General features: G+C 43.9%; 9 protein-coding genes across 9 annotated transcripts; 2 read left to right on the top strand and 7 right to left on the bottom strand.

Moving 5' to 3' along the window:
* Window positions 1-95: 95 nt before the first annotated feature.
* On the bottom strand, window positions 96-1,579 carry O0I10_003789 (uncharacterized protein; the record flags this gene model as incomplete). Its single annotated transcript, XM_058483856.1, has 2 exons — window positions 96-977; window positions 1,049-1,579. 2 exons carry the CDS (start codon window positions 1,577-1,579, stop codon window positions 96-98), a joined length of 1,413 nt encoding a protein of 470 aa, XP_058345245.1.
* Window positions 1,580-1,934: 355 nt separating this feature from the next.
* Window positions 1,935-3,943, bottom strand: O0I10_003788 (uncharacterized protein; the record flags this gene model as incomplete). The annotated part of the gene is made up of 2 exons (XM_058483855.1): window positions 1,935-3,449; window positions 3,557-3,943. 2 exons carry the CDS (start codon window positions 3,941-3,943, stop codon window positions 1,935-1,937), a joined length of 1,902 nt encoding a protein of 633 aa, XP_058345244.1.
* Window positions 3,944-5,358: 1,415 nt separating this feature from the next.
* On the top strand, window positions 5,359-6,230 carry O0I10_003787 (uncharacterized protein; the record flags this gene model as incomplete). The annotated part of the gene is made up of 5 exons (XM_058483854.1): window positions 5,359-5,446; window positions 5,633-5,785; window positions 5,848-5,894; window positions 5,970-5,984; window positions 6,054-6,230. The coding sequence occupies 5 exons, from the start codon at window positions 5,359-5,361 to the stop codon at window positions 6,228-6,230; spliced, it is 480 nt and encodes a 159-aa protein (XP_058345243.1).
* Window positions 6,231-7,477: 1,247 nt separating this feature from the next.
* On the top strand, window positions 7,478-8,964 carry O0I10_003786 (ribosomal RNA large subunit methyltransferase J; the record flags this gene model as incomplete). Its single annotated transcript, XM_058483853.1, has 11 exons — window positions 7,478-7,510; window positions 7,574-7,661; window positions 7,732-7,801; window positions 7,863-7,929; window positions 7,993-8,116; window positions 8,172-8,224; window positions 8,282-8,438; window positions 8,499-8,582; window positions 8,634-8,700; window positions 8,770-8,803; window positions 8,860-8,964. 11 exons carry the CDS (start codon window positions 7,478-7,480, stop codon window positions 8,962-8,964), a joined length of 882 nt encoding a protein of 293 aa, XP_058345242.1.
* A 139-nt stretch (window positions 8,965-9,103) lies between these two features.
* On the bottom strand, window positions 9,104-11,939 carry O0I10_003785 (uncharacterized protein; the record flags this gene model as incomplete). Its single annotated transcript, XM_058483852.1, has 3 exons — window positions 9,104-10,435; window positions 10,510-11,336; window positions 11,405-11,939. The coding sequence occupies 3 exons, from the start codon at window positions 11,937-11,939 to the stop codon at window positions 9,104-9,106; spliced, it is 2,694 nt and encodes an 897-aa protein (XP_058345241.1).
* Window positions 11,940-13,487: 1,548 nt separating this feature from the next.
* Window positions 13,488-14,392, bottom strand: O0I10_003784 (small COPII coat GTPase; the record flags this gene model as incomplete). Its single annotated transcript, XM_058483851.1, has 5 exons — window positions 13,488-13,595; window positions 13,658-13,786; window positions 13,902-14,071; window positions 14,156-14,275; window positions 14,350-14,392. The coding sequence occupies 5 exons, from the start codon at window positions 14,390-14,392 to the stop codon at window positions 13,488-13,490; spliced, it is 570 nt and encodes a 189-aa protein (XP_058345240.1).
* A 238-nt stretch (window positions 14,393-14,630) lies between these two features.
* O0I10_003783 (uncharacterized protein) lies at window positions 14,631-16,422 on the bottom strand (the record flags this gene model as incomplete). Its single annotated transcript, XM_058483850.1, has 2 exons — window positions 14,631-14,876; window positions 14,947-16,422. The coding sequence occupies 2 exons, from the start codon at window positions 16,420-16,422 to the stop codon at window positions 14,631-14,633; spliced, it is 1,722 nt and encodes a 573-aa protein (XP_058345239.1).
* A 957-nt stretch (window positions 16,423-17,379) lies between these two features.
* Window positions 17,380-18,012, bottom strand: O0I10_003782 (uncharacterized protein; the record flags this gene model as incomplete). The annotated part of the gene is made up of 1 exon (XM_058483849.1): window positions 17,380-18,012. The coding sequence occupies one exon, from the start codon at window positions 18,010-18,012 to the stop codon at window positions 17,380-17,382; it is 633 nt and encodes a 210-aa protein (XP_058345238.1).
* A 2,888-nt stretch (window positions 18,013-20,900) lies between these two features.
* O0I10_003781 (uncharacterized protein) lies at window positions 20,901-22,809 on the bottom strand (the record flags this gene model as incomplete). The annotated part of the gene is made up of 10 exons (XM_058483848.1): window positions 20,901-21,103; window positions 21,163-21,331; window positions 21,397-21,540; window positions 21,603-21,717; window positions 21,785-21,888; window positions 21,960-22,029; window positions 22,098-22,150; window positions 22,238-22,343; window positions 22,412-22,450; window positions 22,511-22,809. The coding sequence occupies 10 exons, from the start codon at window positions 22,807-22,809 to the stop codon at window positions 20,901-20,903; spliced, it is 1,302 nt and encodes a 433-aa protein (XP_058345237.1).
* Window positions 22,810-24,005: the final 1,196 nt, after the last annotated feature.

Raw genomic sequence — 24,005 nt, 5'->3', positions numbered from 1 at the left:
TGGGGGGAACAGTGGGGGTAGGGTTGAATAAAAAAGAAGTTGTCCTTTGATAGCAATTGAGAGAGTGAGAGAATGACTTTGGGCTGCTGCTGGGGTCAGGTACTATGAGCAGGTTGGCATGACCATACATTGGATGCCCAAGGGCTATTGAGGATTTGTGCAATGCAAGGTCGTTTACAGGGGCTAGGATCCAGCATACGATAAACCAACTTTTTGGCACCAAACTCAAGACCAGTGAGCATATCACATCCGTCCTCTCGGGCACGTCGTCGTATCACTTCACGGGCACGTTGAATTTCAGCAGGGTCAAGATGATTGTTGCTATGCATTTGCTTCACTCGTTGTCGTTCGCTGTCCAGCAGTTGACGAAATCGAAGAAAGCGATCATAATCATCATCTTCACCTTGACGTGCCACATGCCACAAATGGCTACCGGTTGCCATGGCCACGTAAACCACCGCACAACTCCACACATCAGCTCTACGACCGTCGTACGATGATTGCACAAATTGCTCAGGTGCAATGTAGGGCTCAGATCCCACTATTCCTTTGCAGTAATGCATGGCATCCTCATCATCTTCTTGGTCACCCCTTGCACCACCACCAATGTATACAGAGGATCCAAAATCGGATATCTTGAGGCACCCATGCGGCGTAAGTAACAGGTTCTCGGGTTTGATGTCACGATGTGCAATGCCCACGCTATGCAAAAACGCCACACCTTGCAATAGTTGCTTGAAAAAGCAATTGGCTTCGGCTGTCGCTAATCCATCCGACGACTCAAAAATCAATTCAAACAAGTCACCACCCTCACAGTATTCCATGACAAGGCAATAGGTACTCGATGTCTCCGTCAATGGAAGTAAATCAAACGTTGCCACAATGTGGCGGTGTTGTAATGCGGATGAAATATCATACTCGGACACCAACCGCCTGACATAGCTTTTAAGCGTTTCAGATCCTTTGCGTCGAAATTCCTTTTATATATATACAAATGTATCATTACATTAACCATGTTGCTTTGCCATTCAGTCACATTTTTTTCTACCTTGACAGCAAACAATTGCTGTTGTTGGTCTCCATCCCCTCCTGCTGATGATGAGGAGGATGGTGACGATGGTTGTTGTACTTCACGACGAATAATACGGATCTTTCCAAACGCGCCTTTTCCAATGACTTCTTGGGTCACGCCCCATTTTTGAGCAAGACAAGTCTCAGGTGTTGTAGTACGATTCAAACTTGCATCAATAGCATCCCGTTCTTCTTGTAATTCCTCAGGCGACATGCGTCGATCACCACCCCATAATCTTAAGGATCGTGCTGATTCTCGATGAAACAATCCATCCACAAAGTCATTGATAGATGATGTTAACCGATTTTGAGCAGGACCAGACAAATGATGTTCATGCGTCCCATCCTCTAATATCCGAAACCGCTCATTGGTTGTATGCATATGAAAGAAATGGTGATGATGATGATGTTGTTGTTGGTCTGTTGGTGAAGATGATGAAGATCCTGCTGCCGTCGGTGAAAGACTCGGCTGCTGTTGGTTGTTGTTGTTGTTGTTGCTAGACAACATGGTAGTTTCTTTTGATAATGCAGTCGTTGAAGGTGGTGTTGTTGTTGTGGTAGCAGCAGTAGTAGTAAAACAGGATGATTGTTTGTTTATTTTTTGCTGTAATGGTTGATCTTGTTGGGGATGATGCGAAGAAGAAGAAAGAAGATGTTGAAAAAAACCCATAAGGGAAATAAGAAGGAAAAACCCGCAAGTGTAAATTGAAAGGTGTGTGAGGGGAGCGAGGGGAAAAAGGAGGAAAAGGGATGGGATGCGGTGCGTGTGTGTACCAGGTGATGTGTAATGTGTCCATATATTATATGCGGTGTGATGATGCCTGTACTGGTGACGTTTTGCTTGGAAAGAAACATGGGTAAAACTAGCTTTCTGATGACGATGATGATGCTTCATGCTCTTTCTCCTTTGTTGGTGATGCTCCTGCTGCAGGCTTGCTATCCTCACCTTTGGAGGTTGTTGTTGGTGTTGTTGATGTGTCAGCAAGACCCTTTAATTGTCGTTTCAGCGATTGGATTTCATCCTTGAGTTTCGAAAGTTGATCATCCTTTTGTCGGTTGTCAGCCTTTAGTTTCAGGATATACTCGTACGAATGTTGTATTAACACCACTTTGCTCATTTGCTTGACCATCTTTTCTTTCTCCTCCTCGGTCATTGTTGTCGTTGCTGCTGCCGGTGACGTAGTGGCGGTGGTGGTGATGGTATTATCCTTTTGTCCATCATTGCTGCTGCCGCTGTTGTTGCCCTGGATACGGAATGTACCACCTTCCTCCACAAGTGCACTTGCAATCTCTTTACGAAGCGAATCGAAACTTTGTTTGAGGATGTCTCGTCGTTTTTGCTCTGCTGCTTTGTGTGCTGAACGTCTATTTTCCACGCCTGATTGGAAGCTTGAAGAAAAGTCGATGCCAAGGCTCTTTGCATTTCCTTCACGCATGTTTTGATAATTACTTTTGGTGGCTAATGCTGCAAGGGCGGCTTGTTCCTCGAGTGGGGATAAACGTTTGCCATTAGGTTTCATGGAAGGAGAGATGAGTGGTTTCAAAGCACGTGGCGATGATGATGATGATGGATTGTTCCCAGGCAATTGAGGACGTAAAGCTGCAGGTGATACAAGAGCTGCAATGGTTGGATCGCTTGTGGGTCGGGGCGATAACATGTGATGTGTAGGCGTAAGTCCAGGCGAAGTGAAAACAGCAGATGACCTTGATGTTTTTCTACGCTTGGAAGGAGCAGGTGCTGCTACTTTTTTACCAGTGGCCTTGATCTTATCATCCAACATGGCAGCAGGTAATGATCCCATATTATCAACAGCTGATGTTGGATTATTGTTGCTCGTACTTGGTGTGGTTGCTTTGTTTCCTCGACCCAATTTCATCAACAAGGATGGTGTAGCTGGTGCAATATCGGCTGTAGATGATGATGGTTGTTGTTGCTGTGATAGGTAGGTCACGTTGTTACGAGATGAAATGGCACCTGCAGGGGAATGTTGTATCTCCTGTGTGGCAGCAACAGCAGCATTAGGGGCACTGCTGACAGATGATGATGATGATGGTGTCCCATTGTTGGTACTACTATTCGAAGTTCCCGGATGCAAATGACGATGAGCGGATCGTAATAATTGTTGTTGTTGTTCAATCATGGCGAGTTTTTGTTGAAGTACACTTTCTGGAAGCTGTTCCGAGTTGAGCTGGTTCAAATGCTGATCCATATTATTATTTGAAGAGAACTGATGATATGATACAGAATGTAATGCTGGAGATGTCAATGGTGAAAACGAAGCTGACTCGGTAGTAGTAGTAGTAGTAGTTGCCATGTTACGATGATGTGCTGCCGGTACAATAGCTGGGGATACCAAAGGACTTAGGAAATCTTGTAGCTATTGGATGGATATATAGAAACGAGATGAGATCTATATCCTCGTACCTTAAACTCCTTTTCCCTCCCTTTAAAAGTTTCCATCCCATTCCATCCCACCGAACAAACCTCGTCTTCATTAAAGTTGGTCATGTCTTCTAGTGAAATGGCCTGTGGATGATGTGCCCCAGCGTTGGATGTTGATATCTGTAAAGGCGACATGGTGTAATCTGGATTTTGTCCAGTCAACACGCTGCTATTCGTGCAGTTGCTATGGTCTCGACCGTCAGGTGTCAATTGCGGTACATTGTAAGAGTCGAATGCATGAGAGGGCAAATCGAGTGACATGCTGCCAAAGTCATTGTGTGTGAATGAAAGAAAGTCAACATTGGCGTGTGTTGTAGTTGGGTGGTGTTGCGTATTATGGTGCTGTTGAGCTGCTGTTGTAGTGGGTAGAGCATATGGCGACTTGAGAACGTTGTTGTTGCTATCCAAGTCGAAGGAACCAAAATCCATCCTCGTTGTGTGTCGTTAAGGAAAAAGTGAAAGAGATCCACATTTTAAGCTTGCCACTTTTCTCATGTGCTTTTGTGTTGCCGCCTTTTGTTCCACCTGTTTGTGTAGCATCCCTGCATCAAGCCTTTCACTCATCTTTTATGGTTACTTCTCTCCTCCTTATTATTATCGCATTGGTTGCTTTTCTTAAAACTCGACCAAAGATGATGTTATTCATAAAAGCTATTATCCTAGTAATGGCGATCAATGTACCTATTCCCCACACCCCCGTGCATCTTGGTATGTGTCCTTGAAGCGGATCAAGTTAAACGTCACCAATCACAGTGCTGAATGGTATCACACGTCGGATTCCTTCGCTGTGATTCCTGCGCACAGATCCTTTATTCATTCGCCTCTTCAACAGCAAGGCGGCTCACCAAAAAAATGTGTGCATACATAGCCACAAAGGCCCTGAAGTCAAATTCATCATCTATTATGCTCATAGTGTTATGTTACATATGTAAAGATCCTACCATTATGTCAAGGAAGGCATAAGTAATCTTCAATAAAGCAATGCTTGAAGAAAGATCTCATTTATCCAGTAATACCATCATCATCATCTGCCATCGGCCTTCTAATTCTTGTTGTTGATGCGACGATCCCATTTCAAACATCAACATACTACGTAATAGGTGTATGCATATGGTATAAGCCTATCGATTGATTAGCCCGCTTACTGTTGCTACTGCATCTCGTGGTATCTTCTTTTTGCATTTTCGTATCAGAGTCGATCTATGGTAGCGGGTAACACACCATGCCTTACTCTGCAGATCGTTGAATCGGAGATCCGCAAAGACACCACTTAGCAAGGCATTGACCATAATAACATTTGGGACACAAAGACACAAGGGCTTGGCAATTTCTTTGTTGCCCCTTTCCAAGGTCACCTATATAAAGAGCATTGTTTTTATAATGGATCCTATAAATTAATAGCGACAGCATTACCCTTACCTTATAAATCCGGATGTTGTTCATGCTACCTCCAAACGCTTTCTCTCTACGAGTGGGTGGATTTATCATTTTTTGATGTCACAGCTGGTTCCTTTGATGTAACATTCTTCTAAGTCGATTGACCACTTTATCAATACAATCAATCACAACCTCCTCCTTTTCTTGCATGGACAACACTTCCCACGCCCACGCACATAAAGCAATGCTGTTGTCACCAGCATCGCCATCATCCATCTCTTTCGTCTATTTGATTGCATATACCTTCAAAGTCTTGCTGTTTGGTTAGTGTCAAAGATAGCCTGTATGATCCCAACACTCATACATTGATCCATGTCCTTATCCATCATGTAGCTCTATTATTGCCATTGTGGCATTTGATCCCATTGCCTCATGGATCCTTTGTGATACATACATTGCGTATCTTTATGCCTCTACAAGCAAAAGCCGAACCTAGTCTGGGGAGAAGTTGGGAAACCTTTGGTGACTTTAAGATGCCTACAAATGGAGTGACCAGTAAGCAAACGCCAACTATCCCAAAATCCAATGAAATCAAGCATCCTCCCTTTGGAAGGTTTACAAGGCATCTCAAGCTACTTTTCCAAGCGACCACTTGATCAGTGGACCTATGACCGCTATGCTGCACATTTCGGTGGCCATAGCAACCACATCAAGCAGCAACATCATACAACAACGACCTAGATCAACTTCGTGGTCATCAAGTTTCCCGTCCAGTGAAAGGATACTTCAGTGCTCTTGTGAAAGCGGATAGCCACCAGGAGTCAAGCATCATATATAGCAACATGAGATGCATCACCATGGCAACCGCAAGCAACGTAACTTTTGCACGCAACCGTGAGTATCGGTCATAGTAGCCAAACGTATCCTGTGTAATAGCCACTGATGGATAAACCTAGATGATGACAACATTGTTGAAAGGCCTTCCAAGAAACAAGCTGTTGAGGTAATGTAAATGATTTATTGGTTTATGCTGAAAAAGTGTCTAACATGGAATTGATCGTATACGCATCCAATACAGGTTCAGGTTGATAAGGTATGTTGTTTCGAATATGGGTTTATTATAATGATTGTGAGATTCACCATTAGCTTTCTATATATTTAGAATGATGTCAAGGATGGCCTATCGCTGCAAATCCTGGCAATTGTAGCTTTGATGAACATCAATACCGTATTTACGTGCATGAGTACTCTGAAGGGTGCAAGCTTATCGAGCGATCATCGAAGACGTCATTACATACGGCAAGAAGATGCGTGTACAAGATGCTTTCCACCAATTTGATCGCAAAGAGATATCCGGTGCTATCTCTTAGCAACATACAGTATTCGTATTGGCGGCCAACTAGTCCTGTTCATGCATCCACCGTTTCAAGACCTCGTATCATCAGCGTATGTTGGAGGCATCGCCTTTAAAGGAGGGACGGCACACTTTGCCAGCACAATTGCAAACGTGGTGTGGTGAACTTGACAGCCTCACTTCTTCCCATACGACATTGCTATTGCGGATATGCGAAGGCTGACACGAGGCTTTGAATCGGCAGCGGATGACATTGATGGCAAGCGGAGCTGTTGAGCAGCCTAATGAACACCTTTTCTCGCTGGTGCGATACTTGGAGTTTGGAGAACCAATTCAAGAAGCAGCACCCCCATACCGTTCCTTGACCATCTTTTTGACAACGTTTACATCCGTGAAGGAGAAACACACTTGCAAGAAGAGAACAGTGGCAACTTGGCAGACTCCATTGGCATACATACAGAGTGCCTACGGGCTTATTTGATATCCTTGCGTTGAGTTGAAACCTCCATCAGAGGTCCTCAAAAGCCAGCTTGAATATGATTTTGTGAAGCGACGGGAAGGAGTTCAAGCTGATGATTGATTGATTGCTTAATCATGGCATTCATGATGTTATTGTTTGCGGCATCCTCGGTGACGGAAACGCTCAAGCTCAGGCACGACCATTCATCAAAAGTTGTAATCGGAACGAAGGTCATGGATATCCTGGTAACGTGTTCAGCACGGATCGACCGCGAACAAATTTCCAACATCGCACGTTCCTACATGCAAGAACAAAGGCTAACATGTCACATTTGCAAGTTACCAACCCTTATTACTGTAAATAATGCGTTTCTTATACCTTATCTTCTTTGTACATAAATTATTTATTCTTTTTCCTTATACTCTAAACACTTGAATGATCCAAGAATTTACATCTTCAGTGATAATCTTCATTTAGGGCTGAGCTATCATCATGCAATCCGCCGCCGTGTATAATGTATCGAAAACCAAAGACATGGTGTGGTGGCTATTTTGATAGCAGGCAGGATGAACTCACGACATGCAAAGGCAAAATCTGGTGGGATTCCTCCTGCTGTTGTATATCATTGATGTTGTTGTTGCATTACAAGATAGGAGGAACGTGCCGCTCGTGATCATTGGCCAAGATCGCATTTCTACTGGGAGCAGTGGTGGCGCCAAAATACATCAACTCCCCGCTTCAATTTCTGGCTACTGCTTCACTCTGATCGATCATGGGTAAATCGTCCAAGGACAAACGCGATGTGGTGAGTGTAACAACGACGCATGTTGTCAACCAAGAAGGAATGGCCAACAATGGACTCTATTAGTATTACCGATTAGCCAAAGAACAAGGCTGGCGTGCCCGTAGTGCGTTCAAGCTCTTACAGATCGATGAGGACTTTAACTTGTTTGAAGGTGTGTATCTCTCTCTCTCTATGTCTCTCGCTCTATTCGGTTTGCTTAGACTGACAAAGGAATGAGCTAGGTGTCCACCGTGCTGTTGACTTGTGTGCTGCACCAGGAAGTTGGTCTCAAGTACTCTCCAAAAAGCTAGCGTATGTGGTTTGCTGTTCAATGCGAAAAGATACCTTGCTCATCCTATGTCATATTCCATAGAGACAATCACGCAAAGAATCCTCAAGAGCAAGAACCCAAGATTGTGGCCGTTGATTTGCAGGCTATGGTAAGTTACAAGATGATAGAAGGATACCATCATCATCCATTGACCATGTTGGTGTATGTGTAGGCTCCTTTGGATGGCGTGATCCAATTACAAGGCGATATTACCAAAAAGTCCACTGCCGAGCAAATCATTTCTTACTTTGAAGGTGAAATGGCTGACCTTGTCGTATGTGATGGTGCTCCCGATGGTATGTTATTATGCAGCAACAACAAAATGAAATACATCTAAATGCGTATCACTAGTCACTGGTCTTCACGACATGGACGAATATATCCAAGCACAACTTTTATTAGCAGTAAGTGGATGATGGACATGATGGGAAAGGAGAGGTATTTATGGAGGATCATGGTAGGCATTGAACATTACTACACACGTCTTGCGACCAGGTGGAACCTTTGTGGCCAAGATTTTCCGAGGAAAGGACATTACCTTGTTATATTCACAGCTCAAGATCTTCTTCCCTACGGTGACATGCAGCAAACCACGCAGCTCTCGAAATTCTAGTATAGGTAAGATGGGTATGATTTGGGGGAAAGGAGTTGAATGAAATTCTAATATCGTCATTGTAGAGGCATTCATTGTTTGCCAAGGCTATCAACCCCCCAAGGATTACACACCTACAATGGCAAATCCATTGCTTGATATGCAATATGGTATGTAGTGATCCCTGATTGGTATTCGTATTTCTCATTCTTTCATTGTAGATGAAATGAACGACTTGGTTGGTCCTAACCGGGTGATTGTGCCGTTTATTGCATGTGGTGACTTAAAGTGAGTAGTCAAGAGGAGGAAAAGAGCTTTGGAACATTATTGAAATTGACCTGTGGTATGCTATGATAGTGGCTACGACTCTGATCGCACGTATCCTTTGGATGTAAGTGGAAAAGTAAAATTGAAAGTCGACTCTTTTGCTTATAGGCATTACTCTAGTCATCTCATGCATCGCTCGATCCATTACAACCCCCTATCACTGCACCCTACAAGACTGCCATGGGACTCAAACGTGCCAACTTTTACAACCGAGTTGCCAAATAGATATCTAATGCTATTGTTGTCTTGTACGAATTTCATTTTTTCGTTATTTTTGTATAAAAAAGAGAGATAGAGAGGCAAAGAGAAAGCAAATGGAACAAGGAGGTGGGGGGTAAAATGGACAAAAGATAGAGAAATAAAACTAAAACGACATCATGTTGAAATTATGGCCTGATGATGGAGGTTGTTGTTGTTGTTGCTGCTGTGGTGCTTGCTGTTGTTGTTGAAATTGTCCCGGTGCTTGTGATACTGGACCTTGTTGCATTTGTCGTTGCATCTGTAACTGGTATTGTTGTTGTTGCATTTGCATTGGATGTGGTTGTGGTGCATTGGGTTGTCCTCCAGCGGCGTGTGCAGCGGCGGCGGCGGCGGCGGCAGCAGCAGCAGCAGGGTTCATATACATGTTGGATCCACCAGGCATCATGCCGCCTGCAATTTGTTGTTGAATTTGTGCAGGTGTGATACTGTTGGGTGTGTTGCCACGCTTTAGCATTTCGCGTTCCACTTGTTCAATCTTTGCTTTAAGGGCTAGTCGATCCATGGTCATTTGATGTCGTTCCTTCTCCAACTTTCGCCTTTCATCTTCCACAATGCTCTCAAGTTTCTCAAATTGAGCAACCTTGGTCTGGAAATGTTGCAACTTGGTACGGAATAATGTGTGTGTCAATTGACGTGCCTCCTTGTTTTCTTCTTCTTTCTTTTTGCTCTCCTCTTGTTCTTGTTGTTCCTTTTCATCCTTTGCACGTTCTTTGGGTTCCTGACCAACAGCTGCTGCTGCTACCTCGGGCTTCACTGTGGACGCAAGGAAGGCAACAACGGACATGATGGGGTTCTCAGTTTGGCGGCTAGGATCGTACTGAAGTAAGCCCAATTTTGCAATCTCGGTGTCAACATAGGGGTCCTCGAATGGCAATTGAAGATAATGCAAGATACACTCGTCACGTGTACGTGATCCCACATGATCCGCCACCTTGTTCCAATCCTCTGAATACATCTCCAAGCCTTCCATCAACAATACATTCTCCTGATCAGTCCATGGCTTGGATGGTGCAGCCACCTTTTCTTGCTTGAAATCTTCCAGTGATGTGTCTGAAGGTGCCTTTCCATCTTTGTGACAATCATTGCATAGATAGACGCCCTTATCAATCTTGTATCGCTCTTGACCACATTCTTTGCCACATGATTTGCACTCCACTTTGCTCGATGCCTTGTCGTAAACGTCACGTCGTAACTCCATGTTGGAATCCAATTTGATATTGGCTTTGGATTCATCCTCTTCCTTCCTTGGAGACATTGGCTTATCCTGATGATCCTCATCTTCCTTGTTCTTGGTACCCTCCTCAGTATCCGTATCCATGGCTGTGCCATTTGCCTCCTTCTTCTTGGTGACAAAACCTCTTGGCATATCAGCAACCACCTTGAATTGACCCGAGAAAGGAGGCCCAATGTTGGATGGTTTCATTTCAGGATCCACCTACAAACAAAAAGGCAACCCCTACTAGTTAGTGTCTTTCCCTAACTCTCATCCCAATAGTCATTTTCACATACCTGGTAATTGATCAATCCCCATTGTTCCAAAAATGCATGTACGCGAATAATAGCACAAACATCACCGGTCATGTTTCTTCGGCAAGCTGTCACGGTAAGATACTCGAGCGGATTGAGACGATATGTGTTGACCATGAAATCTCTGTATTCCTTATACACGGATGGCGTCTTTGATTTGTTGCGATTGTTGAAAAACTCGGGAAGTGAACGGCGTTCAATATCATGGATCGATCCAAGTTCAAACCATGCAGCATAAGATGGGATGATAATCTCGTGGGTTTGGACTGCAATGTACTTCTTGGCCATCTCCTTTTGCTTTGCTGCCTCATTCACCGTGCCATTGGTTGTTGCTTGTTGCTTTTCATTATTGTCAGTTGATTGTTGTTGCTGTTGTTGTTGCTGCTGCTGTTCTTCCTGATTGGGCGTACGCGATTTCTTTGCAGGGTTGGAATCGTCGGCCAGCGATGATGATGCCTCGTCTACAGATCGTTTCAAGCTCGTCCTTGGTTCCTCATAAATATAATCCTTGACATTGGCCCACTCATTGAATGCAAAGCTATCCAATACCCAATTGGCTGTGACATTGACTGGAGATGATGTATCAGATGTCGTAGTGTTGTTGTTGTTGGATTCATTGGTCACGTCGTGATATTGTTGTTTGTCAGCCTCATCGATCCATTGGTTGTAAGAATCAGGGCATTTGACAAAATGCACTAGCAATCTTCCATCCTTTTTGTCCAACACTCGAATAGCTCGTGTCGTATCAACGTTGTTGCTCTCCTTGTATACCACATGCGTAGCTAACGTGGCACTACCAGCAATCACACCTAAATTCATACATGTATCCTATCAACCCACATGTCCTTTTGCACGTATATCAATAGACCCCACTTACCACCCATGGCTTGGACCATGCCAATAAGCTGCTGCTTGTTACCAGGATCCACTTCATGATCAAATGCAACGATGGGAACGCGATAGACCTTGGCCGGCTTTTCAAGATAACGCGTGATGTATTTGACCAATTCCACATAGGTGTCTTTTTCCTCTGCTGCGTCGAATTGCCAATCGCTGATACCTTTGTCGGATTGAAAGAGATAGGCTGCCTTGAGGACAAAATACAATGGGGAGGATGTGCTCAGTGGTTGGTTGGCTTCAAGAAATGAGGTGGGGATACGCGCCGGTAATGAATTGACACCGGTGGATCGAATAGCTTGTGCAGCTGCACGACCTAGAGCAGATTGCTGGAATTGTTGGAAACGTGCTGTGAAATGGGCTAGCTCTGGAGCTGTCAGGGTCGTGTCGACGCCTTCGGATTGCAGATCGGAACGTAGATTGTCGACGATGGCTTCAAAGTACGAGATCGTACTTGGCTGGTCATAGTAATGGAAGTCGATGGTGGGTTCAGGTGGTGGTGGTAGTGCAGCCATGGAGTATAAAAATAAGGGGTGGGGGAAAAGAGTGGTGGCGACTGGCTGCTGGTCTAGAGAGAAATAGTGAGAGAGAAAGAAAGAGACACACCGACCTTGGCTCTCATCTTTCACTGGTCGCCGCGTCACGAGAATTGGTTGACTCCTCCTCCTCCCATCCCATCCCATTTCAATATCCGCATATCACATGATCCATCCACCCCACCACCCACCATAGATAACATTGCTATAGCCTGTTAAGAAAATACTGAAATGAAATGCCACTACTCTCAAGGTTTAATGGTCATAAACGTCATGATGAAGGATATTCGAAAGGTTCTCATTCAATCAAGGGATGATGGCTGCTGTATCCATGTGTGCAACAAATGCCAATAATGATACATGATGTAGAATCCAATTTCTTCGTACGTTGTGATGGTTCATCATCCGAGAGTCGTTTGACCTTGACCACCTTCTTGATCATCTCCTTGCCCATATTGGCCATCGCCTTGGTGCTTCTTTGTTACTGATTACAACCTCTAAGCTTGATTGCAGGGAGGCCGTTTTGTATATCATCACCGGTATGCGGACTGTAGTAGTGGATCGTGTCATCAAAACGAACTTTGCATATGCATCTCAGGAGGTAGCTGCCACTGTTTTTTACCTTCTTCGTGACTTTTGCGTCATTAGTTTTTGGTTGAAGCTCGTTTTCGTGTACTGCTTTTCGTTGCGTGGTCTTCCTCCATTAAAAGAACGGGTGTGGGCTTCATCAGGCAAGATGATCTTGGGTTTTACCATAGTAAAGAGCTATCATATTGGCACCAACCAACAATGGAAGTAGGACGGCAATGGAACTTTAAATGCCACCACGAATATGAGTACATGGATCGCTTACAAAGAAGACTACCCACCATGATTACTTACCAAGAGCTTTTGAAGGTGTCAGCAATCAAAGAATGATAAGATGATGGAGGAAAGAGGAGTGTGGGAGCAAAATGAGTGGGTGACAACATTCATCTTGTTTATATATGCATGGCAGCGGTGGGCGTGTGAGAGTGATAAAACGGTTGTTGGGATTGGTGGGCGGCCTTCACAGTAATACCTGGTTCCCAAGTGCCTATGTGATGATTGTCCTTGCATAAATCAGGATCAGCGATAAACAAATTACCCGTCATCAAACAATGACATCCACCATCTACTATCACAAATCACTTGCTATGCTCAAGTTGCACTCTGTTCGAGGGGCGTTCGTTTCATCAAGAAAAGCATTGGCATACATAATGCACGAATTCTTGGAATGCCTAAAAATGGATCTCGATTTCTACCTTCCCCGAATAAAACATGATGTCGAATATTCTAAATTGATCGACCCAAGCAAGTGAATTCTCATAACCAGATACATTTCCTTCTTTCAAAAACCAAATCACACTATGCGGTACAATCACTGAGAGAAAGAGAGAGAACATGGAATAGGGATACTTTTTTGTCGTATTTGGGATAGTTGCTAAAAGAAGAAAATGAAAAAAGGGGGAGGAAGAGAGAGAGAGAAAAAGATATGATGCCAAGATTCTACACATATTGTGACAACCAACGGAAACCATCTCCATAGCCTTGTCTCATCACCACAGAGCACATGAACAATTCAATAGGTCGGATATCCTTGAGAGGCACTTTACCCTAACGCGTATACAATGATAAGCATCCATATACATGTATACAAGAACAACACATCATCCTACCTTGCCAGTGGTTTGGAACATGCCAAGTTGTTGTCTAAGCTCATCTTCACTCACAGCACCGGGAGCATCAATCTTGTTGCCAAGGACGAGGAAGGGGACATTGGAGAGCTGTTCAATGGCAAGAAGAGCCTATAGAAATGGAAATAAGCGTTTACTGAGATGAAAAAAACCACCCTATCCACCCTCATTTTTTATCCATAAACACCTCTCCCGCTCCCATTTTGATGATGATAATGATACTTACATCCAATTCTGCCTTGGCCTCTGGGAAACGGCGGTGATCAGCTGAATCGACAAGGAACACAATGCCTGAAACTTCAGGGAAATAGTCGCGCCATAATCGACGAGCTTGTTGATGTCCACCCAAATCATAGGTTGTGAACTTGACGTTGCCAATAGCCAATTCTTCGGAAGCTACATATCACGCACACATACATACACGCGTGTAAGTCTGTTGTTGCAGATTCGTAATGACCCTTATCGTCGTGAAACACTTACTAGGATGGAGCGTAGGTTGCAAAGTGGCAAGACGGTCATTCTTGAGCATGTGCAAGAGAGTAGTCTTTCCGGCGTTATCGAGACCCAAGAAGAGAATCTTTGCATTCTTGTTAAGGAGGCCTAGACGTGATGTTGGGATGAGTCATTGGAGCCCAAGCAAGGCACTACCCCCCATCTAGTGAATAAACGGTTACCTAAGGAGGACAAGACATCGTAGAACCAGTTGATGATGAACATGATAACTGAATCTGGTTATGTTGTGCAAGAAAGAGGGCGGAAGAGTATGGAAAGAATAAAATAGCCAGCGGGTAGCGCGTCCGGGTTTTGATTGTTGAATGGATTAACCCACAAGACGCACTGGTGCCGCCGCTTTGTCTCTATTTTTTCAGCTGATAATAGCCCAACCACACACAACCACATGTCACATCCTTTTCCCATATCGCCTCCCCTTTCTTCAACATATAAATTACACTCTTTATTTCTTATTCAATGCTTTGTTGATGATGGATGTCGATAAAACACACACCACCGCCAAACACCACATGGCAAGCATCACCCAATAAAAGGTCAAATCGCCTTGGATAGTCCTTGTCACTGCATCATTTAACGATTGCCACATGTCATGAATGGGTGCAATTTGCATATCTTGTAAGCTGCTCTGGATGGTTGTACGAACATCAGCTGCTTCGTATCGAGTCAAGTTAACATGGGCATGCTGTACCTACAATAAGTGCATGAATGAGTTTATGATACATGATAGTCCTTCTTGTTGGCAACAATGATATACGTACAATATAACCAAGTCCTTGTTCAATCTTGTCTATCTTGAACATCATCACGCAATCCAATATATCTTTGGCTGGTTGCTCGAGAATAGTACCGCCCAACGTCGTTTGTACAAAGTCAGTGACATGTTGCGTCACAACACCCAATGTTGAATTGGCTGCTGTTGCTATGGATCGCACCACGCCAAATGCATGTTCATTGATATCTTGCTCAGCGTGTGTGATCCAGCTATTGATTTCCTCGAGTTGCGTATCCAATTGCTGTAGAGCGGAAGAAGTAGCAGACCCAGCAACGTCGGATGTCCATGCATTGGCAGCTGCATCAAACCCCGGTGTGAGCCCAACCAGTACTTTGTCTATGATCACATGCAATGTATAGGTACCAACAAGACCGACAACGCCCACCAAAAGACAATAGACGGCATACCGGTGGATGGCCAATGTACGAATCCACCTTGCCATTCGACTATGAGGATCCAACAGAGTGCTTGCAGCGTGTTGATGTGCATCCCCAAACAGTGCCAATTCTTGATCAAGGGCGTGTTGTTGTTCCTTTCGCAAAGCACGATCTTGTTCTTTGACGTCGTGTGTTGTTAGGTCATATGCAAGTTGACGTCGCCATTGGGTGAGAAATTGAGATCGACGACGCATGTATAGCATATTGATGCAGATAATAACAACAATAAAGAGCACCACAATCACAATGCAAATGCAAATGACGGTATGCAGCTTTGTTTTGGTGTCATCCAATGCATTGACAAGTGGTTCAGCAGTGCACCATGTTGTTGCATGCATCTTTTCATCGGAGGAGGATGCTATTACACCGGCGGTTTCATTGTTGTTGTTGTAATGAGGTGGTTTCCATTGTCCCAAACTTGCTTGGATGTCCTCTTTGATCTTTTCAAAGGGTGCACTCACCAAGGCATTCAATGGGTCATTTTCTCCCTTGGTCCATTGTTCCACCTTTTGTTGCACATCTTGCATACCGCCTGCCCAGTCACCTAGTGACACATTTGGCTGCTGCTGGTTCGGCTGATTATTGCCGACAAGCTGTTGGAGTACATTGGCACCGCCTTGAAGAATATTTTCAGCCGTTTCTTGGACTGGGCCGGCAATTTTCGACACAACGGACATCACTCCATTTACAGCAAGACCCAATAAGCATCGAAACGTCGACTTGTATAGTCCAATGATCCATAAAACAATGCCTTCAAGGGTATCAATGGCTGTAATTAAACCACGCAGCAAATTGTCGGCTGTTGTTTGCATTTCGGTGTAAGCTCGTTCACGCAACACCGCTGGAATGCTTACTACACGTGCTGCTGCTGCATTCATATCGTCACATCCACGATGTGCAATGGCTTGTGCTGCTGCTATTGTCGAGGTGATGGATGCTTGAACTTTACACATTGTCACCAGGACCGGTATTAATGCCAAGGTGGCCATGTTGAGCCATGCTAAAGTATAGTGTTGTTGAATCATTAGAGGAATAAAATGAGAGTTGTGGGATGGTAGATCGCTTTCTTTTCTCTGCTTGATTATATACAAGCATTGGGTTCATGGATGATTGTTGTCTCATTCACTGCTTGGGTGTCATTGTTGAGATTCAGCACCGTCATCATGGTCTTATTGTGTCCTCCTCCTCCTCCTCTTGGAGGTGGTGGTATTATTCTTATTACCATGCCTGCATCCATTCACACCTTGCTTTCCCCATTGTCTGTATTACTACTTTTTTCCCTTTACCCCCTTCAATGTTGTTGTTTCCATGCATTGGTTGTGTAAGGGCACACGTTTCCTAAATAGTCAGGATCGTCAATTAACAGCATTGGCTGCTTGTTTGTTTCTGTGGGAGGTGGACAAAGGCAATGAAATGACGACGAGGGGATTGGGTTCCTTTTGACGCATGCTCCTTTTGATACGTGTGTATAAATTAAGAAAGAGTCCCTTACGCACAAACCACCCATCAACGAGGCTGTACAGCAGATGAAGGAGCTGTCTCCTTTTTAATGAAACACACCATATTTACCATGCATCTACATACTAAGAAGCATAGAATGATGCAGATGGACGACCATGTGAATTGTTTTCTTATTCTCAACATCTCCTTTAAGGGTTTATTGTATGTTTCTATTTACACGCGCTCGTATACATAAGGAAGAATGAGCATTGGGCTACATACATATATATGTGGATGATGATGCATTGACCCCCCCACCACCATTCTCTATTTAGATGTTGTAATATAAAAATCCAGCAATCCGGAAGAGAGAAACCCTTTGAGTTTCTATGCATGTCATATCATAGAGGGAGAAAACCATCCTATGGATGCAGATGGCGAAAAAGATAAATGAAAGAAGGAGCGTATATGTGGTGGGGATGATGTATTCATTACATTGAAAAAGTGCTGTTGTGAGTGTATGTATGTATATGTATCTTTCATCAGAAAAAGGCAAAAGGACGTCGATTGCAATTTGGAGTTGTTGTCGGATCCACAATGCTTGGTAAACTTATACAAGATGATTGCACTGGTGCATTGTGATGATGTTGCTGCTGTTTAACAGGGTGCCGGGATGGGATCACCATTGCGTTGGCATGCTGGTGGTGGTAAAAATATGAAGGAGGAGTGTTGCTTGTGCTGCATGTTGATGATGATGAATCAATCATCACACGGTGGTGGTGTTGTTGTGGAGGGGTCAAGGGAGGCGCTACTGGTGTTTCAAACAAGGATAGCACATGCTGTTGGTGGTGGTAGTGATGATGCTGTTGTTGGTAAGTGTGCCTCGTTTCTGCTCCCCAACGGGGGTTGACGAGTGATAAAGAGGGGGAGGAACTATTGCTGGAAGAGCAAGAAGAAGAAGGGCTGTGTATCTGTTGCTCAAGCCATGCATCACAGGCTGTGTATCGATCCATATATCCATGAGAAACGCCATAGTATCCAAGGTGTTGCTGATGTTGATCCATGGCATGGCGACGCTCATCCAAAAAAGGAAGCCATTGTATACGTGATTTCTTCTTTTCATTTTCACTGCTACTACTGCTAGTGGATCCAGAAGCTGGATGCTCCTGTTTCATATGTTGGATCAATGCCGTTTTACGTACAAAGCCTTTGCTGCAATTTTCGGCTGGGCATCGATAGGGTTTCTTGCCAGTATGGATACGTCTACAAAGCAACCCTCATCAATAGGCTGTTGCTATGACAATGATCCCGAATCCTTACCGATGACGAGCAAGAGAACTGCTGTCGCTGAATCGTTTGCTGCATGTTGGGTATTCGCATACATGTGGTTTCTCGCCTGTGTGTGTTCGCATATGTACCGTTAATGCGGATCGCTATAGTATATACAAAAGTGTGAGCATTTATTACACTAGGATTCTTTTCTTGGCACACATACCTGAATAAAGCTGCGATTGCACATGAATTGACGACACTTGAAGGGTCGATCATTGGTATGAATCCGTGAATGTCGCACAAGATCGGATCTTCGAGCTTTATTGATCAAACATGGAAGGATCGGTAAGCCATATTGCCGTGCACTCTTTTTTTCCCTCGAGAATTGCTTTACCAAAGCTTTTATCACAGCCATCGAATCGACAATGAAAAGGACGATCATTGCTATATGCACCGGATTGGTTGATGATTTCTGAGATTTCCATGGCAACGAGTAACAAGGTGGAAAAGCAAAAAGTGGGAAACGGAGGAAAGAAAGATGTAGCAAATGCATTAAACGAGAAAAGGATCGCCCTTTTATATGAATGAAGCAGCCACCACCTTGTATGAAACGAGCGTTTAACCCCACAAAGAGACACACGCACGGTAAGAAGTATGCCCCTAATAACGAATGTGCAACCATATCTAACACGCATATTCATCAATGTTGCTGCTGCTGTAGCTGCAGCAGTGCGTGGTTGCATAAGTGTGATGTGTACGTTCTCCTGATGCTCATCAACCTCGTCATTATAGCAGTGCTTCACGTCAAAAGATAAAGGGCAGCATAGACGATCGTTCCATAAAGAAGCGTAGTACTCGAGTAATAAAGATAGAGAGTTCATGAGAGTGAGAGTGAGAGAGAGAGCTAATCTCCTCATCACCACAAACCATGCTCACGTCCCTCGCCATATGTTTCCCTTTCCTATCATCCTCATAATGACGATAGAATTTTTCATTTCATCTCCTCCGGATTATGGGTGAACGTCGAGTAAAATATGTGTGTGTGCCCGTGAGCCCCTTGGGGAAAGTAAAGTTTGCATGCAAAAGTCCAAAGCAAAAGCTCGTGTTGATGTATTGTAATATGCGTGTACGTATTGATAAACGCCGCTATCGGTATAGCAGTAGTGGGCTAATCATACACGTTATTCAACAACGCCATCATTATGCAAGCGATAATGATACATACATTTAGCCCAGCTCATGTACATGAAGCATGCTTTGGTTGTTCCTGTAAACACGTCACTCTTGATCTACTGCTGCAATGCATAATTGACATTGGAGCATGCACACCACTTCCATTCTTGAGATAGATTATGTGTCAAGCTTGCCTGTTTTCCATTTGCCATGGGGGATACACGGGCATGTGTGAATTAAACATGATCGAATCAAAGGGAAAAATAACACCAAAGAGAAAAACTAAGGGGTAAGGTGCAGGGGAAAGTCAAGGGCAAATGGCCTAAACGCTCTTGTTTACCGGGTGTTGATGGTTGTGTGTGTGTGTGTGTGTGTGCGTGTGTGTGTAAAGCCATCTCCTATTTCGTTCCTCCACGATACATTGTTGAGGAGTGAGACTAAATGCGACATCTCTTCTTCTCCCATTGGTTGTGTCCCCCTTTTTACCCTTCATCCCTGGAGACGTCAAAGCAGCAGAAGCAGCATTACTTGTAGTGAAGAATAGTAACACAAATGGACCGTGCCTTATCATCCCGCCATTTCTTCTGTCATTGAGCATGCATGCAATTTCGCTCTCTTTTACTCTCACTCACTCACACCATTCTCTTCCACTCTCTCACATTTCCCCTCTACATAGTACTCTTCTCTCCTTCTGATTTCGTTTTTGGGGGGAAACATACATTAGTATACATACACACATGTGCTCTCGAGGATCAAGGAACCGTCTCATGCATGGGCCACATTTCTTATCGCGCTCTTTTCATAGTATTCTCCCATAAAGAAAACTGGCCCTGGTGCTCCTGAACATTTTCATAAGTCTCGATGACATTTGGAGCACATCGCCGGTCATACTTAGGGATCACAGTAAATGAAACATACACACGCAAAGCCCATCTTTTTTGTGTTGCCGAGATAATACATACATCCCTTATTGCTATACGGCACGAACCTTGGAAGATGCGTATGGTAAAGGCGTGCATGAAGGAGAAGGATGGGCATTTTCCCTCATCAACCACCTCCTCCCCTTGCACTCTCTTACTCATATTGGCATGATATGGGTAGGTACATGCAGTCATAAAGAAAACCGGTTTCAGGTGTGCATCCTACATGATGCATGTCATTCAAATGGGCGGGTTGGGTGGATGAATCCAGATCATTAGAATTTATTACATGGAGAGTGAGATTAAGAGTAAATAATTTAAAATCAATGCTTGCATGCATATTACATTAACGTTGCTCCTATCCAATTGTATCGTTTGTATGTGTATGCCGTGGTGTATAAAAAGAATGTGTCAATGCAATTGCTGTATAGGGTGGATTGTGTCGAGAAGAGTGCGTAATGGATGAAATGCGATGATGGTGGTGGGTGGTGGTGGAGGAGTGAAAAAGGATCGATCTACAAGCCAAATGTAAGGGATACGGTGTAAGTGAGTGTGTGTGCGCGCGCCTTTTGCCCAAAGTTCACAACTTTTTTCTCATCCAATCTCATGATGACCCCCAGGTACACATAACACGCACCACACCCCTTCACATCCTCCTTCTTCCTTTCACGCTCTCTCCATTCAGCTCCTTCCATCCCCTAAGCTCTGTAAAAATCGTACCATAAAGCTGTGTTGTGCGTTCGTGCTCGATATTGCTCCTTGAATTGCTTCACTGTTTGTTTTGAGGCGTTGCTGGTGTATAATTTCCTGACTTGGCGTATAAACCGATCATCATCCTCTACTGACAGGGTAGATCCAAGGATCGCCAAACAATCCTCCATGTTGCCTTTAAGTAATCGATCTACAATGACGACAGGCATATTAGTATATGCGAGGAGGAATACAATACTATCATCATACCTTGATGTGTTTTCAACAATGCCAATGCAACGAAATAAAAGATGTCATAGCCAACCAAAAAATAAATATCCAGTATTCGTAAAAGTGTATGGTATGGAACGACACCACCCGTAAAGAGAGTAATGTACCAGCGTGTTGCATACGTTGCACTACTGACATCCTTGGCATGCTATATTTGGATTCCAACAATCAGCTGGTGGGGAGCTTCTTTTCATGGATGACCAGATGACATACCAGATGCCTTGCCAGTTTCGGTAGATTCTTTTCCAGTAATCGTTCTTGAATATAAAAGCTTTCCATCAAAGACGGGAATCCTGGGACAAACAAGTCGTGCAAACCATCACGTTGAAACATGTGCACTAGCGCTGTAAAAGCTTTCTAAAGAAGACTGTGGTTGGTTTCATATCATCATTCGCGCCGCCATTGATACTGTAACCCACCTCTTCCTCGAAATAAATGAGGAGTAGAGCAGCAACATTAGCCATTCCTTGACAATAGCCGACTTGCTCGTCATATATCGAAAATGCACGCAAGACATTGAATAGAGCCCGTTGCCTTGATGAAAATCCACGCTATTAGATCCTTGCATGATTTGTACATCTCGGAGATGTATATACTTTACCCTTGACCATAACGTTGGCGAAACATGATATGACCATACATGGTTCTCGGGATATCCAAGTCAATCTGCCTCTCGTGTGATGATGATTCCGTTAAGAATTCCTCCTATTACTACCATGATGAGTTCGAAAACAATAGCCACCGCGCCTCACCCCCATCCTCAGGAGATTGATTACCTTGTATCGCATGCGGAGATCATCATCATCATCATTTGCCGTGCGTAACTCATCCGTCAACATGCAATACCTAATGATAGCCAGCCATCTTAGTATCCTATTAGCGTTTTCTTTGTATCTTTTTCCAAACACAATTACCATGCATCACGTCGCCAACAATCAGGAATACCCTTGTAGACTCGTTTCACAAACTAATAGAATGCATCATGCGTCGCGGTGGTTAGTAAGATTTCTTCTCCTTGTACCCTGGGGGCGGGGTGGTGGAGATGGACCCAAACCTTGGTACTGTGAATATCGAATCGATGTACTATTTCTTGTCTCGCCGAGTATGGTTCAGCCATGGCATGCCATTTGGATGATCGTTCGACTTCTTTTTGTATGGATCTATCATAGGTGAGTGAGCGAGGATTACAATGCGATCATTACAAAGGGGGCGGGAAAAGATGAATTACTTTGGATCAATCTCAGTTTTATCTTCCAAGAAGCCGTATCTAGGATACCAATGTAAGAAGGATGCATGCATGCATGTGCATATGAATACTGCTTCATACCTGTCAGCATCAGCAAACCACTTGTTCATCTCGGTGGCTACATCCGGCACAGCTTCAGGTACAACCATATAGCTTTGTCGAATTTCCTGCTGTTGTTGTTGCTGCCTATTGGGTGATGATATCTTTGCATTGTTCATGGCTTGAGGTGGCGGTGGCGTGCTCGTTATGGATCGTTCGGGTGTCATTGAAGTATTGGCCGTCATTTCAGTGAGATCAGACTCGTGTTCGGAAGATTCTTTGGTCGCATGCGATGACAAGGTGCATTGAGTATCGTGTACAGGGTCGCTGATTGCACTCATGGCGCGCGTTTATGATATGCTCGAAGAGTGTGTAACAAGGGGAAAAAGTATGAAAAGGGAGGAGATGTGATCGGTGTGGAAGAAAGAGAAAAAGAGAGAGAGAGAATACAAGTCAGTCTTTCTCCTGTTACAAGGCATATAATGAAATCAGCAGCTGGTGGTGGTGCGTGTGGGTCACAAAGGGGGTGTAAGCATGACCCGAGGATGTGTGTCACTCGCTCTTCCTCTTTGGTGCACATGATGAAGGAATTCTTTCAACGCGTCCATGATTGATACGTATCGTTGTATAAAGCAGATCAAATTTGACATGATTGTATTCCTCTAAAATTCATGCACGTCGATCCCATCCGTGCTTGCCCATTTTACTAACCCAACCCCCCTTATTCGTATGACAAAGAAACCTAATATCAATACTCGTATTTAATACTACCTTTTCCTTTTGCTTGGGTAATCATATTTCATCACAACATGCCGTTTACTATCATGTCTCCTTTATATGCTCCTACTACTCATCACACAATCAAATATCTTGAAATGGTCGTCTTTTCCTTGTTGTTGAGCAGCCAATGCACTTTTAGCCCTTCCTTGTCACACAATGTATGATGCATTCTTCTTGTACATCTATTATGAAGGATTCATCCTGACGTTAGGCACATGTTGTATAGGAATGGGCTATAGCTGTTGGTGCCTTAGCTCTTGGATAACTTTGCTCTAAAAGGAAATGCCAGGTTGCAAAGTCGATTGGGTGGTTTCATTGTTTGTAATGCCATGCACAGTAATCTCTTGGACAAGGAATAGCTGGAGAAGTTGTGATGATGATAGGACATCATTTGAAGATGGACAATGCCACCAGCACTAATTTTAGCTACCCCATCACCTAGCCTCTTTGAAAATGAACAAGGCGTTTCATTGTATCCCACTCTTTCATTGTCATTGCCGTCATTGTGATATGTTTAAAAGGTAAGAAGCTCATACTCTTTTTGATAGCTTCATAATAAAAAGTACTGCTCATAAAGGCCTTAAGGGTGTCAAAGATGAGATGGTGGACTTTTTGGCTGTGCACTTGTTAGCAAATTAGCTTTACGATAGCACCCTAGTATCCCTTGCATGCAAATGCATTGCATAGTAGTATAGTTATGCAGCAACAATTTGATCTCAATCCCATCCATCTTGGACCCAACCTTTATAACTTTATC

The sequence above is a fragment of the Lichtheimia ornata genome (genome assembly GCF_029851405.1).
Source record: "Lichtheimia ornata isolate CBS 291.66 chromosome Unknown scaffold00013, whole genome shotgun sequence".
NCBI classification, from domain to species: domain Eukaryota; kingdom Fungi; phylum Mucoromycota; class Mucoromycetes; order Mucorales; family Lichtheimiaceae; genus Lichtheimia; species Lichtheimia ornata.
Note: the sequence above shows the minus strand (reverse complement) of the source record. Positions and strands in the feature narration are given on the sequence as shown.